Source organism: Pyxicephalus adspersus, chromosome 1 (genome assembly GCF_032062135.1).
Source record: "Pyxicephalus adspersus chromosome 1, UCB_Pads_2.0, whole genome shotgun sequence".
Taxonomy (NCBI): Eukaryota; Metazoa; Chordata; class Amphibia; order Anura; family Pyxicephalidae; genus Pyxicephalus; species Pyxicephalus adspersus.
In genome coordinates, this window is record NC_092858.1 from 159,611,342 (window position 1) to 159,629,831 (window position 18,490).

At 35.9% G+C, this 18,490-nt stretch overlaps 1 protein-coding gene across 1 annotated transcript in view; it reads right to left on the reverse strand.

The window, feature by feature from the left end:
* TMPRSS15 (transmembrane serine protease 15) overlaps positions 1 to 18,490 on the reverse strand; it is a 173,861-nt gene that overhangs the window by 14,160 nt on the left and 141,211 nt on the right. The window contains exons 20-22 of the mRNA XM_072432165.1: positions 10,979 to 11,028; positions 9,572 to 9,737; positions 6,767 to 6,948 (exon numbers count right to left, since the gene is read on the reverse strand). Of these exons, the coding sequence (XP_072288266.1) occupies positions 6,767 to 6,948; positions 9,572 to 9,737; positions 10,979 to 11,028 (398 nt within the window). The remainder of the gene's footprint in view (positions 1 to 6,766; positions 6,949 to 9,571; positions 9,738 to 10,978; positions 11,029 to 18,490) is intronic.

Consider the following 18,490-nt stretch of genomic DNA (forward strand, 5'->3'; position numbering starts at 1 on the left):
AAGATGCCTGGCAAAGGAGACCTTCCTGACATTGTAATATAAGTATCTCTTACAAATGATACATTTGTTACAGATACAAATGTATCATTTGTAAGAGATACTTATATTACAATGTCAGGAGGTTCTCCTGTGCTGGGCATCTTTACAATGATCGCAGCTGTGGCTGCATTTATTGAGAAGTGTGCGATCCACTAGAGATTATTTAAACTCTAGTGCCCGGGGATCGCAGAGGATTTCCAGGACTGCATGATGCAGCCCTGGAAATCCTTCTGTTCGGCGAACGCTTGAACTCTCGGCGAATCAGAAGGCTGTTACTTTTTTGGTGAGAAAGGCTCGATTCGTTGCGAGATCAAACGTAATTTTCTTGTTCGCTCATCCCTATTGGTGAGCATTAGGTATGTCTTTGACTATATTCTTTGTCTTGACTTATCTTGGTTCCTCACTCTTAATTATAGGAATTAAATGATTATTTAATTTTTGACTCACTGCACTCATTATCTTCCTTTGTCTTAGTTTCACTTAGAAATATATTCCTTCAGTGGTCCTCCATATTTACCAACACCTATATTCTATGTGAGTCCTGATTACCAAAAAACACCTTAAATTACATTTTAATTATTTGTAAGTACCTATCACTCTTTTCTTCCCTGGATTTCCCTGGAGGTTTTATTGACAGTTTTTATCCTTTCAACAGGGTCTTGGAGGTAACTTGCATTCCCCCCAATCTATCTAGGCTATTTCAATCATCTCCATCATCTTCACGCTATTGAAGGTTACTTACATGTGAGTACCTTTTAGGACCTATATTACATTATATTTTTAAACCTATCCAGCTTATCTCTGTATTTTGATATTAAATCTCTGGCATCAATTAATTTCATATTTTATTTTTATTATGTTTTCAACTGGAAGCCTATATTCCTTTACTCAATAATTAATGTTTTTGCATTCCTGGTTTGATATATACCAGGTATAATATTCACTTGTATGATGTTTGATGAATATTTATGGACAGTAGATAATAGTCAACTATGAAGTTACTATATGCTATTTTGTATTAACTTTTTATAGACCTTTTCTAATTTAATTCAATATTTTATGATTTCTATAGTCCCAGAGGTGTTACTCATAGATCCCCTGATGAAGCCCACTAAGGGCAAAACGCGTGGATAGAAGAAACAATATAACACCCTTCTTCAATCCACATTGACAAGTTTGTTTTTAAATTGTTATTTATAAAACAAACCACTAATTGAATTTGTTGTATGTTTTTAATAATGTGTTCAATTTAATAAAATGTAAATTTTATTCTATTACAATCGTATATCCTAGTACCTTAAAAAGAGCTTTCTTTCTTCTCTTCTTTTCTTTGATCACAAAAAAAATGAAAACTAATGCAGACATCTAAGGACTAGTAAACTAGAGTAAATACATTTAAATATTTATTTTAAGCTGAAATGTATTTGCTTATATTTTGCCTACCTCTTGACATCTTAGAAGGGCACTAGTTTAGACACACTGCTCAACTAATCTTATGGATATTCTGAGCCTCTGTAGAAGTATATACTTATGATGACCCCAATTGGCCCATTAGGTATACCTAAACCAGCGGCAGTTACTGTAAACCTCTGCATGTACTGCTGAGATGGCCAGAGGTTTTTGCTGCATCAGAGTCATAATGTAATTTTGGCATTCATAATGATGTTGTCCTCAGATCCAAGACTGACATAATCTCAGATGCAGATGTGAAATGTGTGCCCGGGGCAGTGTATCAGGTAGAGGCAGTCAGTACAAAATAATAAAGTAAAATAAATCCATATATTGCAAGTTTAGCTGTAATAAAGAAACCCTGAACTCATTTATTCAATATATTAAAATAATTCATCCTTTGTTAAAGGAAAACAATGTTGTTATATTTCCTTCTTGGTCTAAGATATATAAGCCAGTCACTGAGTAGCATTTGAATAAACTGTATGGTGCTGTGAGCTTTCTCTCTGACAACATACTGCAGTGTCTTCTTTGTGCTCCTGTCATGGAATTATCTGCAGAATTAATTTTATATACTAGTGACAAAGGCAGTAAAATTAGTTCCCTGGCAATATACTGCTTGTGCTAAAAAACAAACCAGCTTAGAAAGCTATAGGATGTATTAAAAAAAATAAAGGGGGATACAGGCATACATTATTATTGCAAGGAGATGGATCATTCTAAAACGCACCTATGCAAGAAACACAAAATTAATGTACAAAATGAACACTATGTTGGCTTTTAGACTGACAATACCTAAAGCTCCATACAGATGTCAGATAATTGTTGCAGGTAATGATCTTTTGTGATCATACCCAAAGTCAGATGAACTAATGAGTGTTTTACACACAGCCCTATTTTGTTTTATGCAGAGAGGAGGAGGAGGATAAGGGAGAGGCACCCTCTACTCTCATCAATGGCGGGCTGATGAACGGCATCAGAGGACCACTCAAGACATGCAAATTTTTTGCTTGAGACTAGCATGACTGTTTTTCTTGGGGTGACTATTATCTGATGTATGTACTTGGCTTTCCCCTCCCCTCTGTTCCCCCTTTGTATTCTTTCCTTTACAAATATACACACACAAAAGGGCAATTTTGTAAAGGAGCCAAGAAAAAAGTGGACAGCATTCTGATTAGCCGGTGATTGGGGGTATAGTGGTTAACAACAGTGTTAAATATTAAGCTAAAAGCAAAGTCTGTGTGTATATGGCTGCCTTTAAACATATATACTGTACATACTCAAGTATAAACCACTACAATTTTCCCCCTCAAAATGCTTTTAGAAAAACAATTGCAGTGTATACTCAGATCAGGCCAGTAGATGGCACCATGTCCACTTGTAAAGTGCGTCACAGACATGAGTTTGTTATGCATTTCACATAATAACACATCGCCATCTACTGGCCAACAACATGTACAAAAGTTTGTTAGGAACAAGACACCCATCATAAACAACTAAACTGTTAAAAATATATTACCTGTTAACCACCTGGCCGTTAAGCCCGAGCATGCTCGGGGTAAAAACTTTTGCAATTTTCGTTAACCCAGAGTTTTTCTCACCAGGTGGTTAAATGTAAACAAATGTTATATTGAAATCCGATTGTCATACATTGTATGACAATCGGATTACAACTGAAAGGAAATACTCACCCAGTGTCCGCAGCTCCTCTTGCTGGCATCTGCAGTGAGATGTATAGCACAATACAGAAATCCTGCATTGTGCTGTGCAACTCTCCGGAGATGCCAGCAGCTTCCAGCTTCCAGCGTCCAGCGTGTGCCTGTGTCTCTTGTCTGTGTGAGGCACGCAGGGAAATCCCCCCCTCAGGGGCATATACAGGTATTAACAATTATTACAAAAAGCTTTTATAAACATTAGAATGTATTAGTAATATTATTTCCATCAAGCCTATCCTTTTTTAGCTTGTATATAATAAAGACTGCTAATATTGGTAGGCATCCCCTAGCTCCTTTGGTATATAGGATCATTGGTACTGTTTTTAAAATGCGAATGATGCACAAATTACTGTTTGCCTTGTATTCCTAGGAACAGATATCAGTGAAAGAGACAGGGGATGAGGTGAGATTTGTAACTTCATGTTGTCCCTTGGGAGCATTATCAGAAACAAAATTCTTGTAAAGCTTCATGGCATTGATGGCTCTTTACTGAATCAGCTATCCTACTCTCTTTCATCAAACTATAAGAGGAAAATATTTTTAAGCAGAAGGGAATTCTCTTTTTTTGCTTCTTGTTCAGCACCTAAATTGGGCTTCAGTAACAAGTATGATATTTTCGATTTTGATGCAACTTAAGTTCACATTGAATTTGAGAATTTCGACTATTGCCAAGTTCAAGAACTAATATAGATTTTTAGCAAACTTTTAGGAAGTTGGCAAGGCACAGGCACCCAGATAGTTGTTTTTCCATGCTGCATTCTTTTTTAATAGTAGAATCTGCCCACAATGCTGCTTCAACAACTAACTAATTGCTAATGTACACAGTGGGCAGTGTTCCCATTGGTATCTGGTTGTCAGGAGCAGTACCTTGTCTACCACCAACCAATAGGAACACTCTCCACTGTGTACTTTAGCAATGGACTGCCAAAAAGAAGCCCATTCTAAAATTTACTGCAGGAATTATATGTTAACCTGAGATAATTGTGCTAATTAATTGAATAATTTTAGGCTGTTTGCTTACAAAGGTGAATTAATATTTTGCAAGGGATAACTTAATTAGCTATGTGAATGTAGTGAAAAAACGATTAATCCAAACACATACAAGGAAATCTTTAAGACAGGATTTTTTCCTTCACTTTATTGGATGAGTAAAGTTTCATCTCATTTACTAAGCTAAGTGACATATCTCTTGCAAGGGCATAATTGTCTTTGCTGTGAACAGTGAACAATTCTTTAGTAAATTGCCAAATGGCTGAACCAAAATGGTTCTGACCTTCTGCAAGGGAGAGGCAAATAGATGCATTGATTTGCTAAAGTAATTTAGACTGTTCACTTAGCAAAGTGCATGACCATGCTGCAAGGAATAATTCACCTAGCTTTGTGATATTGGGGATAGTTCACTTTGCAAATAAAAACTCAATCATGTGCAGGAAAATATTCAAAAAAAGAATTTTTCATTTCACATGATTGGAGGCAAGGGATAATAATTTAGGCTTTGTGTATTATCCCTTGCCAAGCATTTATTCACTTTGCCTATATTTGTGAACAGCCTATATAGTTAAATTAATCAACCCCATTGACAGGAGGATCACTATGAAAGGTACATGTATGTGTACACCTACACAGTATTAAGCACGCATGCACTTAACATTACAAATATCTCCAGTACCAGGTCTACTTTAAAACTAGGCCATCCTTTAATTTTAACTTTCTGGCAACAGGTCCTCTTTAAGACAGTGGGGTATATGTTAAATCATGAACATTTTAGCTTTGTCTGGTGATATTTCTCCTCCCCCAACACTCCAGCTTTAATTGTTAATTGATATCAGTTTTCACAATGCAGACTCTGACATCTGGCTTGTGAATCTGGCCTCCCATTTCTGGTGATAAGTACTCACAGGTGTTACATTGTAATCGTTTAACTGGTATTGGAGATGTTCGTTAAAAACAAATGCCAATAAAGCGATGTTAATAGAGTGAAGCAGAATCTGTGAATTTTTCACCAACAGCTCAGCATTATATTTTATTTGTTTAACTGAATGCAGCGAGTGTGATTGTACATTTTGTCCTTTATTTATTAATTTGTTATTCAAAGGGGAATTAAACCTTCAAGAAAATGCAAGATGGCAGGTCTATTCCTCTTTTGCATAAGGGAGAGATGATGTCCCTTTTGCAAAAAAATAAACCTACCTGCCTGATGGCAATTTTTAATTTTGAAGCCTCAGGGAATGCGAGAATACTTAGCATATCCCGGCATCCTACACTAAGCTGTGTATTCCAAAAAGAAGATTGTGAACAGGCAGGTACTGTGAGTATGTTTTATTGCAGAGGGATCATCACCTGCCCACTCTTTAACAAATTTTTTTGCCTGTTCGCATTTTTTATAAATTTATAAATTTGAAAATCTTCTTATATTGTAGACTGAAGGTTCCAATATGGAAGCAGTACCAGCCAGTAATGACCTACCAAGCCAATATTCAATTTTCCAAAACAGTGCCTGCCAGGTGACCATTCTTGGAATCAGGTTGGAGAGTGGTGGAAATCAGTTCGATATGCACCGAGATATTTGTTTTTAATTCCAATCCAATATTATAAAGAAAGCATGGTGATACAAGCACTTGACTGTCTAAGCTCATATGAAAGAGGTTGGATGACACTAGACATAATCAAACCAGGAAGTGAGGTGGTGTCTGTGGTACAAGCTGACAATCAGAATCAGAGAAGCGTGGAGAATTATGATTTTCTTTTAAAAAAAAACACAGCAAATAATTCTAATAGGAAGTAAAAATATTGACTGCGGGATAAGCCAAAAACTGTGCAACCTCTCACTGTCTAGGCACAGGCGGAGTATGTTTAGGATGACCTGGGTTCTGGGGAAGAGGGTTGAATGTTGTTGGTCATCAGACTGAGGACACCTAGAAGCAGATAAAATGTATTGCTGGGTATTGCAGCAAAAGCTGGTCTTGTTATTTTATCTTTTAATAGGCTATTTAATTTTATCTTGTTTTATTTGGCTGGCGTTTTGTTTTAATTTAATTTAACCTACTCCTCAGGATTTACGAACTATGTATGAGCTTTAAAAAGCCAAAATCTAACCATCAATATTATTCTTGTTGCAGTCCTTTCCTGAATATTGTGTTCTTAGTTCACCAGTTGCTGGGCCACCCGAAAGGGCAACCCAGATATTGTTAACCATTGCAGACTCTTTGTCCTTCAGAGAAACAGAGAGAGAAGAAGGTACGTGCACCAAATTATAATTACAAACACCGATCTAAGGCCCACTTGGCAGCCTGGACTGATGTGCCTATTCTTAAAGAATGAGCATTTGAACATTTGTCAGCAAGTGGCTGTTGGTAGTACCAAACCGTATTGCTCCTATTTATTTATTCCCTATGGGCAAATGCAGGTAAGATGCTACAAGCAGAATTTCCCTGCAGGGAAGCACCAAAAATTACTGTCCTTGTGAATTAGCCCTGGTGTATGACAGAGAGCATTAGCACTTCACTGATTAATTTTTTTCTGTTGCTTATCATTGAACCAAGCCTATTGTGTTATCTCCTTACCTGTATAATTTACTTTGGTCTCTAGATGCATCATGACTATGTCGCTGTCTTTAGTACGCCTGTTGTAATGGGGATTTATGATGATCTGGTCAATCCATCTGGTTTCTGTTTGCGGGTAGGTGAGGTTAAAACTGTTATGCATTCCTAGAATGGCTTTCCAGTTGGACGGTATTAAGTTCCTTCTGCAGATCACAAAAAAAAAGTTCTGAATGGTTAACAGCTGAGTAATGAGCTTGAATGTTTCCATCTCTATATTCTTTGTTAATCTTTGACCTGTTTTGAGTACACATAATTCAAGCTTTGTATCGGATTAGGTGAGATAGTTTATTAGAATTGGAAAGTACTTAATGTTTTCTGACTACTCCACGGGACACAAGTTTTGTAACACAAAATTATCAGCAGATCCCTTGATTCCAGCCAGAAAACTATGAATTATAACAGTAGCGGGAACAACAATGCAATTATAAAGGGGTTATTAATTTAATTAATAAAAGCAGCTAAGTTAAAAATCTCAAGCCAATTAGTCATCAGCCTCATGATGCAAATAATTAGCATGCTCTAGTTGAGAAACAATTGGTTTGAAAGACTGGTTCTTGGCACTTCCACTCTGCATGGAGAGGGGCTAAATGCAATAAGCAGTGCAGCTGGGATCTGCCTCACAACCAACTGGGATGTCATTTGCATATTGCTAGAGGCTTTATCTGGGAACCACACATTTTCTGCAAGTCGATATTTTATGTTAACCAAACATATGAATATAAATAACCTGGGCTGTGGCTGGTTGCATTAGCAGCTGTTTTAATATTGATCTTTCATTCTGGATATGTATACAATGATAGGCTGTCAAACAATGAGAATCCTGATGGAACATGTAGTCCACCTAAACAAACTATTTAGATATGAATTCTGTCCAGGCAAATGTGATTTACCATCATTTTATTAACTATAAAACTCCCTCCTAGCCCACCCAAAACTGTTTTTAAAATGAACTGATTACTTGTATTAGTTTCCAACCTTGCTTTCTTGTTCCAATTTCCAAACTGCAATGGCCATTTAGATGGGGGTCCAATTTTTTCTTGATGATTGGATAATGATTATAATAGACATTTTTAAATAATATACTATAAACAAGTGAAATTTCCTTCAGATTTTGCAGAATTTTAAATCAACAGTTTATGTTATTTTCTAGAGTAAGGTGAAGAGTTTTTCTTTTCAGGCAACTCTTTGTTGTACAATTATAGAGTCACCTTAGGTTTTCTAATATTAAAATGCACAAAAAACAATTCAGCCCAATCACTCATATGAACAAGGGCTGGGCTTTAGACTAAGAAGTTAAAGAAATGAAAAAAAAAATGCTTCTTTGCAATTTTGAATTCTGGTTTAGGTTATTTTAACCCGATTTTGACTTGTTTTTGAGGCGCTTACGATTTGGTAATTAGGCTTATTCAAAATGTCTTTGTAGTTGCATGAATTTAATGACAAAAGAAGCAATTCAGAAGTAGACAAATTATTGTATAGAGAACCCTAAGTTTGGCCATAAACAACTCAATGTTGTTTTTATATAATGGCCCAATATATTACTATATATATTACTATATAGAACAATCTGACCATTTAAGGTAACCAGGATTCATATCAAGTGTTTCCAACATCCATTGCACTTGTTATCTCACACAGTGATTCTCTAACTTCTCTATGTGTCAGGACTGATTTGATCCTTCGTGCAGATAATAAGGAAGGTATTAACTACACATCTGCTGAATTGCTTCTGTCAATTGGGTGAGTCACCTAAGAATCAACAGCAGGATTTAACACTGCAGAGGTTTCAATGAAATTTAAAGTTTACCCTTATATACTTGGTTTATAATCATACTCTTATACCACATCATTACTACAATTGAAAGATACAAATATATTTTGACATTTTATACATTTACATATTTCTAAAAGCTAGATCTACTTTTTTTTACCGGCAGGTTCCTATTCTTCCACCTAACCCCGGTAAAGGTAATGGCAGCTCAGAATCAGAATGGCTTGGACCTTGCAGAACAGTCACTCCAGGCCACTATGAACACATGGTGGATGTAAAATGCCAAGTCCAGTCTGCACCACTTCTTCACTTCCCTATTACAATCTGCACCAGTCTGCACCACTTCTTCACTAATCTGCTACAATCATAGCATTGCAATATGGTAGCACTGTCTTTGCCACTAACTACTGGTACTGAACCAGAATAATGATTTACAAGAATTAAGGATCAGCATATACTGGGATTGGCACTTCATATGTCTAAGTTGGTAAAGCTGTTGGCAGCTGACCTCAGCCAGTTCACATCCTATCACTGGCTTCAACAAAGTCCGTGAAATATGTAATGAATCCAAGCATGATCAAAAAACACATTTACAGCTTTTTATAATTGGGTAAAGACTACTTCACTTCACATTTGTTATGTGTGACTGTATCATTTTTCACCCACATTTTTACTTTGCAATTCCCTCCAGGCCAATCATTCTTTAGAGATGCAATAAATCATCCCTTTCCTTTACTAATTTAGATCAGGTTAAACGTGAAGGGCACAGTCATTAAAGACACATTTAACTCACACAGATTTAGTTTTGAGAAACGCAGAGACCACTTCATGTGTAGATGGACTGAGCTGCATTGTTAGATTTTCTGCCGTTCAGCAGATCAGTCAGGTCACTAAACAAGCCGTAAGCATTTGTAAATCAAATACAACATAAGAGGAATAGAGCTTGTTAAAGTGCAGAATGTACTAGTAATCAATAAAAAAAGCTGCATACCTACCCATAGACACAGTGAGCTGCTGACACTAACCACTCGTTGTTCACCAGAGATGCTCCACATACTTGTCTTTCGCTGTAATAAAGAGACACAATCCAAGGCCAAGCACCTACTGCAGCATCAGTTCCACCAACTATTTTTGATTTGTCCAAGGCTCTTTTTCCACATTCTGATGTGAAAAAGAACACAATGAAAAAATCTTTACATTGTGATTAAGCTTCAATTAAATATGATGTATCTATTGTTCTTGCAAAACCTTCAGAGCTTAGAGTGCTATTTTCTGCCTTTATCTACAAAGGACAAATAACATTTACTGCAAAGTGACTTTAAAGCTCACTGTATGACCAATTTATTCTCACTTATTTCCTCTTCAATTTTCCTCCGGGTACTCCAGTTTCCTCCTACATCCTACATCCGACAAACGTGCAGCTTCCCCAAAAAGAGTTGACCTTAGACTGTATAAATGAGATATGACCATGGTAGGGACATTAGATTGTGAGCCCCTTTGAGGGACAGTTAATGACACTATGGACTTTGTACAGCACTGCATAATATGATAATATTAATAATCATTCATTTGTCACGTGACATTATTTGGGCAAAGAAATTGGCTACACAGGCATGAGTACTTCTTTATGGGCGGGAAGCACCTACTCCACTCTATTCTGGAATCACCATATACATATTGGTAGCTTTTTTAATTATCTTGCTATTATTTATCACCAACATATTACTTTGCAAAGAACCCATATCATTAACTGCCCCTCAAAAAGGCTCACAATCTAATGTCATGTGTCTTTAATATAGTCCAAGATCAATTTGGGAAGAAGCCAAAAATCTAACCACATGTTGTTTTGGAATATAAACCCAAGCAAACACAGTGGGAACATGCAAACTCGTACTTGATCGAGATTCAAACCTGGGACCTAGTGTTGCAAAGGCAATGCTAGCCACTGAGCCAACCATGCCACCTAGCTTTGATGGAAGAAACAGTGAGTGCATATTGCTGAGATGGGTATATATTGGTTAGCAAGACACTTTGGCAATTCGCCCTGAATTGGTAAACTAACAGAGCCTATCAAGGCATGAGTAAATGGAAAACAGAAAATAGTGCTCAAATATAGGATTAACAATTGTGATTAGATACATAACTGATAAAAAAAATAGGTAGGAATGCATTTTATGGACACATTTTTAACACCAAGGAACATATAATACTTTAGTAAGTTGGAACTAGAAGCTTCGGAAACCAGAGCAGGAAGAATTTGCAAGAAGGTTTATAATTTCACATGGCATTGCTTGCTATAGCTGTGGCTATATATACTATTTCATATTTTGCTGGTTGTACACTTTGTTTATACACTGAATCCAAAATAAAACTGTCATGCATCATTAGGTAAATCAACTTACCTCTGGGGTTGCATTCAATATTAATAACACTCTGAGTGGCACACTGATTACTGTAAGAGAAAAAACATAATTTATTTCTTACCCACAAGATTTTAGTAGGCACATACTCATTTTCTGCTTGTTAAATTAAAGCTTTTAATAAAAACATTTGTTTACTGCTTGATGTCATTGTGAGCCTAATGCATTCTTGTTGTCAATAGTGGCTAGGCAGAGTTGATTAGCAGACTTGTGGTTGTTGGGTATTTACTTACGTTGCTCTTTTGTCTCTTATCTAATACAGATTTAAAGGAATGACTGTAATAAAGATGCTTAAAACATATTTGTAATATGTAAACAATAAATGAAATAGCTTCTTTCTTTTCATTCATTAATGAATTGCACTGTTAACACTTTTGGGACCAAAGAACATTTTGTAATGTGCAGATATACTTGCAAGTAACGTGTAAAGTCTAATTGAAATCTCAGTTCAAATCATCAAAAAAAGGTATACCAAATAATGGAATGCAGGCACAGATTGAATAGAAAAGATTATTATTCCAGCATGATGTGGAGAAGGACCATTGATCTCTGTACAGAGGCTATGGTCTCCCTGCCCAGGTCCAAGTTACTCCAAACTATCTCTGACCTATAGCTCTACAATCACCAAAGTTCATTCGTCCTGTTGGTTGGAGAACTTTCCCCTGACTTGGCAGGGTGAATGTCAAACCCCTGCAGTAAGGCCACCACATTTAAACAGAGAACAAGAATCCTGTATAGAAAAAGAATGATAAAACTTTAAGCACCTTTTGGGTTTAGATGCACCTGGATTGTATTTAGCTTACTATCACTGAAAGTTTTGTTCGCTTAACCATCCTGGAGGTTTTTTTTTAGTTTAATTAAAAAATTTACTAATTAAAAAATTGTATTTATACTATTGTTTATCCGTCCAAGTAATATTAAGCGATACAAATTGTGACTTTCAGATAGGAAGCTAAGCAAATTTTACTGTTTGTCCTTATTACAAGGATTCCAATGTTGTTCACACATTGGGGCTGATTTCTCTATTTTGAGTTTTTACTGTCACATCAATGCACCAACAAACACAGAAGAACATCCAAAGCGCCTTCTCACAGTATGTATAACTTGCCAGTGATACTCACGGAGATTTACATAACTATGATAGTGTACATATGGCTAATTCACGAACAAATATGGTTTGCTCAGCAGCACATGCTCCAGCAAACCCATGCATGCCAGCTTCTGGTGTCATACCTGAAATAAAAATGGCATTTTCTCTAATGGCTCTTTTTATACATCTTTTAAATATTTTGCAGTCATATATTAGGTAGGAATAATACAGTATAAAGTGCACACTGATATAATGATACATAATGTAAATTGTGTGTTTTTGGCTCCTTTGTGACACATTGGCAGCTCCTTCAATCAAAGTAAGCTGTGTGAAGGTAATGCAGGTTATAACACAACACAATGCATGGCAATGTACCACAATGAAGTGCTGAAGTCTAAATGCACCCTAAAGATGGCCCTTAAATATCTGGGAGCAAAAGGACCATACTGCACACACTGCAAGGGTTTCATAGTATCTATGCACATTTTTTTTACATTTTTATTATGCTCCTATTTCAGAATGCATGTTGTCAAAAAAATTCACAAAGCCATGTTTACTCTGACAGCACATTGTACAGATTTTTTGGAGCTGCATCTTTTTTTTTTTTTTCTAGTTATGATTCCTATTGTTATTTGTTGATTTTTTTAATACAGAACTAAAAACACAAAACACCATATATAACTAGAAGGCAAACAACCAGCATTACTGCACTGTACCGTGCAGATAGAATCTTTATTGGGAATATTTCCTTGTACTTAAGCATTTCCTTACAGTAAATCATTGAGCACATTGTGTTTCTTACTTGCCCTCAAAATAACAATATGCCCTTTGCAAAAGTCATTCCAGCCTTCTTATATATTAAAAGTCTCTACATTTTAAATTTATCATACCTTCATCTAAAGGTACTCTAATATAATAGTGACCACCAGCCAATATATATTTATGAATTATTATAATTTAGGCTCCATAAATATTTCTCCATCATTGTACATGCATATTGTAATTGTTTGAAGCACTTCCTGCCTTGCAAACTTTGCAGAAAGTTAGATGATAGTTTTCCAATGTTAAAGAACTCCCTCTCTTTCTAAATCTAAAAACAAAATGCATCTAAGCTGTTGAAAACCCAGTAAAATGCAAAAACCTTTGCATGTTTGGGAATACTACTATAAGACAGTTTTCTGGATCTGTAACTGAACTTTCATACATATACATTTTTTGGACCTGGATTATAATTATATTGTATTTCATGAAGATTTTGCAAGTTGCCCCAAACAGTGGTGGCTGGAATGCCATCTTTATAGAACCTAAATCATTAGAGCCATGCAGCTGCCTCTACAGTGATTCTGACCCCAGAACTTTGCAGGCATCTTCAAATGGGAGGTGAATCAGCCACAGTTTAAGCAACCCCTCGAGGAACTCTGAAATTCAATGAAGCTCTAATTGAGAAGGGTTGAGCTCAAAGTACTGTCATATTCTAGGCATTCTTCAGCAATGTCTGTTGTAGGAAAATATGTTTAAATTTGGTCCCTCTGAACACAAAAAAAGCTTAATTCTATTTAAAAGAACATATCTGCAAAATCTGTATTCCGTGATAGAGGTGCAGGCGAGTGTTTACTGCCTTCTATTACAGAAAACATTAACATTATAAAATTACTATTAACAAATTTACATTAATTGAGAACAAAAATGTCGGTTTAGGATTCCCTTTTTACCCTTATGCATACTCGTTCTAGGTACGCTATTTATAAGTAGCCACAAAACATAGACAGGAGAACATAATTTTCAGAAGTCCACTGATGGTAACCCCCTTACTTTTTTTGATGACAGTTATAATTTAGAAGCTACATAGGGCAAACCCAAAAAGTTCTCTGTAATGAACCTCTATTCCTGCACTGATCTGGTTGGTTGCTGGGAGTGAAGGAAAGCTCTGTATAAGTTATAATACTCTGAATTTGTAGCATACAAAGGACTATAGACTCTCTGTTTGGCCCAGAACAGTCACATGAGTCACTTTTTTCCATTCTCAGAAGTAACAGGTATTTTATTTAGCTTGCTGGAGTGAAAAATACAGTAGGGGAGTTCAGGAAGGGTAAGTACTGAGAGTATAATGGGGGCTGTAACTTAACCAATCCATTTAGGTGTACTAAGCCTTAAATGGGTAAAGCACATTTAAGATGCAAAGTGCATTTTAATACTATCTTCTGCAATATTTTTTTTTTTTTAGACACGTCCCGTCTATATGCTGGTCAGCTATGGCTTGCTAGGTATTTTTCAAGGTGGATAATTCTGATAGTAATAACAATGGACAATTGTAGTCTGCATCAGAAGCCTGTGTGACAGAGCGACAACTAAGCAGCCCAATTTGCAGACAGGGACAGTGTTGTCACCACATAAAGGGAAGTATTTTTAAATTAACATGTTAAAGCCTATATGAGATATTGGGGTCTGGATTTACACTTTATAATTGATATTTATGTTTTAGTTCTGCCATTCTCCATTGTATTTTAAAAAAATATGTATTGGCCTAATATGGCCATTGCATTCATAGAAGCTTTAGATTTCTACAAATGCATTTGGCAAATCATATACTATATACCCAATGCAGACTTATATGAGCAAAGTGCCTTCCAGACATCTCCTTACATGAAATATTTTATGACACTGGCCACTAGAGATCAGTAGATCCTCAAGAATTGCCGGTTTAATAGCCGGATATTAGACTAGCTTACAGAGAGGTTAAACACCAGCACAATGCAAAGCATGTATTGTATTCCCCTATGTATTGAAAATGCTGCAATGTTATTGCAGAATAGAAATAAACGCAGGAGGCGAAAAGAAAGCAACAGTAATCAATAGGCTGTTCACACATACACAAGAAACACTACTCGGGAATGTTTTCTCATTATAAGAGGATCAGGAAGATAAAGCAGAGATATAATAATATATTAAAAACATAATCAGCAAAACGAATAATTCAGCACAGCTGTTTTTTACTATTTAACTCTTTCATCACTTCTGCTGGGTAGACATCATTCAATTTTCCAAGTGATGCAACAGATACCGGCTTTTCTAAAAAAAATTTTCCTGGTGGCCCTTGCTCTATGGGAAGTTTCTTAGTCTTACAGGCCCATTAGTGCCAACCTGTGGTTTAATGAGTGGCAGTATCTTCATTGCTAATCTAGGGTTAAATAAATAGTGGGATCTTCAGAATTATTATGAGAAGTCATGAGTGATGGGATCTTCAATACAAACCCATGATTTTATTTTCTTAAAGGACCTTCATTGGTACCCTGAGATATAATGAGTGGTGGGATCTTCAGAATTGGCCTGCAATGTAATAAGCGGTGGGTTCTTCATTGCTAACCTATGAGTGGCAGAGTGTTCATTGTTTATTTGTGATATAATCAGTAATGACGTTTTCAGCAATAATCAATAGAATATTGAGTGGTGGGATATTCAGTGCTAACCTGTGATGGTGAATTAACAGTGGACCTGTAGACCGAACTTAACCATCTCATCTGGTGCCAGGTAGGACTAGATGTATAAAAGTGACCACAAGGGCCCCTGACCTAGGAATGCTTTTATGGATGGCGGTGCAGAGGTTGTATGTAGCAGGCAATACTAATAATAATAATTTTTTTTTCTTTTATCATCATAAAACCTTTAATTTTCCTTACAATTCCTTACAATTGTGCTAAAAAATTTAGGATTTGTAAAAATATTTACCATTTTGTTAAAATGCATTGAAATCAATATTCAAGGTAAAATAAAGGAGGTTTTGGTTGGTTTTTAATAAATCAGTCGGCTTTAAATGAACTTTTACCTATCCTTGGCTAGTTCACATAAAAAAATGAAGTTACACAAATACAAAAAGTACACAAAAAAACTGGCAAATCTACAATTAGAAAAAAAGAACAAAAATATTAACTAAACAAACCCAACTTAAATGCATTCCTTACACACTTTTTCTACATTTTTTTTTTAACATAAGCAGCTCAGTGAGTGTAAAACTGAGAGTTCCTGCTTTGGCAAAATCAGCTTGGTAAAATTACTCAATTTAGATTTATTGGTAATCCGTGATGTTATTGTAATGTAATAGCAGTAAAATTAACCATATTGCCTGGTAGTAAGTATGATTACACAGGTTCTTTTGTAATGTTGCAAAATGGATCACTATGGGGTAGGAGGAGATCTTTTCACTGCAGAATACATAAACACATGGGTCCAATTGTTCCCTTGCACCAGTGATATGTGGGCCCTTCCAAAAACCACTAGCTCATTGAAAGATTGATGTTCTGTTCATTCTGCTGTAGTGCTTGGTATTTGGTCAAGGTCGTCTACTGACTAAAGATTTGCAGAAAGCATGAAATCGGGGCTGTTAATATGGAAGTATAGAAGAAAAAGTTGGTAGAGCGGTTAATCTGATGAAGGGTGCAAAGAGATCAGCCATTAGAGGTATGGGTAGGGTAGGGGTATATTGTAAGGGACAAAAAAAAATGGGAGCAACAAATTTATTGTTAACTGTAAAAAAATGATAGGGTCATTGTGCTGTGGACAGGTCTGGTTAGGCTTTTGGATGAATGTTTTTGCTGCATTCCATGCTATGCATACGCCTTACTGTTGGCTAGAGCAGTTGTCTTCTGCAATTCTACCCCATTGATTGGACAGATCACTGTGGAAAGGTCAGATATTATAGCGTTACACAGTTACACAGTGACTGCAAGTACAGAGGCCGAAAGAGACCGTTCACTTAGCATCAGAACACATAAAACCATAATATGGAGTAAGAAGTAATAAGAATATACCACACCCAGCCAGCACAAAAAAACGAGTATACAAAAGAAATAATCGGTTGAACCCATAAATGCTTACAGCAACAACAATTTTTTTTACATTACCTTTTAAATATGACATACGGAATAATTTAGAGACTAGAAGAAAGGTTCAGTAATAATAAATACGAGAACATAACACTTTTTATTTAAATATTACATTTTAAAGAAGTGTATATCTTCACCCAAAAAGAAGGACAAATGAGGAGGAAAGAGGGTTAGAGGAACTTGGATCTGAAAGAGGGACAGCCCTCTAACTCTACTCTAACAACTTAAAAGTGTAGTTTGCAAACCCAGAGTGGATAAATATTAAATACAAAGTAATCCACTTATGAAATTGTAGAAGCTGTAGAGAAGCAGAAAAAATAAATAGGTAGATGGCACTGACAGACAGGCAATCTTCAACCTTTAATTAAATCATAAATTGTATAACTGCCAGAAAAAAAAGATGTGTAGGCGGCTGTGTGCTGCCTCTGGCACCCCTGCTTAGAAATCCAGCCTTGTTCATAAGGCCAATACACCCTCACTAATTTGTAACAGTGCTGAAATGACAGTGCCTGCAACTAATGATCTGTAATGTCAGAGACTGTCATACACGACTGTCAAGGAAGAATTGCTTATATAGGCTTATATACAGTATATACAAAAATGTGTTCTTGGGTGTTAGCTAGTCATTTGCCCCTGGATGTACTAGTGTTAAAGTATTAGGTATGTATATATACAGAATATAATCTGTATTATGGTATATTTGTGGGCATGTGGACTGGTTGTGTTTACATGTCACCACTCTGAATAAAAGTGCAGACCAAATCTCCTTTTCTAGTTGTTTTTTTGTGTAAAAAAGTAACCTGTCCTAAAAATGTAATGTTAGGTAAATTTTGGTACTAATTTGCTTGCACTTGAGGGAGAGCAGCAGTCACGGTTGGGGAATCTGTGCCAGGAATTATAAATATAGCAGTGGCAAGTGATAATTGCACAGTTGAATGATCTCAATTTGGAAAATGCATGATTCTCCCCAAATTAATGTACTTTAGCATTATATTGTGGCTGAACCCCACATCAAATAAAGTTAAAACATTACCTATAAAAAAGCCATTTTGAAAAAGGTATAGAAAATGTTCACCCTTGAGCAATCTAACAGCAAAAAGTAAAGTCCCATCATGCTAATCTAAAAGCCAGATGGCAGATTTTGGTTTAACAATTACTTTAGAAAAGTTAAAGATTGACAGGAAAACACATTTTAAATATGAGTGGGAGGTCAATTTGCATCCAATATTAGTTCATTAGCATCCTCACACTTTGATCTACAATTGTTTTTCCTGAGTCATTTGGAACTTGTTACATTTTAATTACCTGATTGCCTCAGGAATAAAACAAAAACCTACACTATGATATATTTACTTGAGGACATAAGTAAATTTGATTTAAAGTATCAAGTACCCTTGTTCTAATTCCACTGTGTGCAGAAGCAGATATCTGTTTTGCTTTGTGATAGTACATTATTATTGAACATCTCCACATTGAACAGTAGCTGATATCTTTTGAAACAATCACTAGTACTGATTATATTCT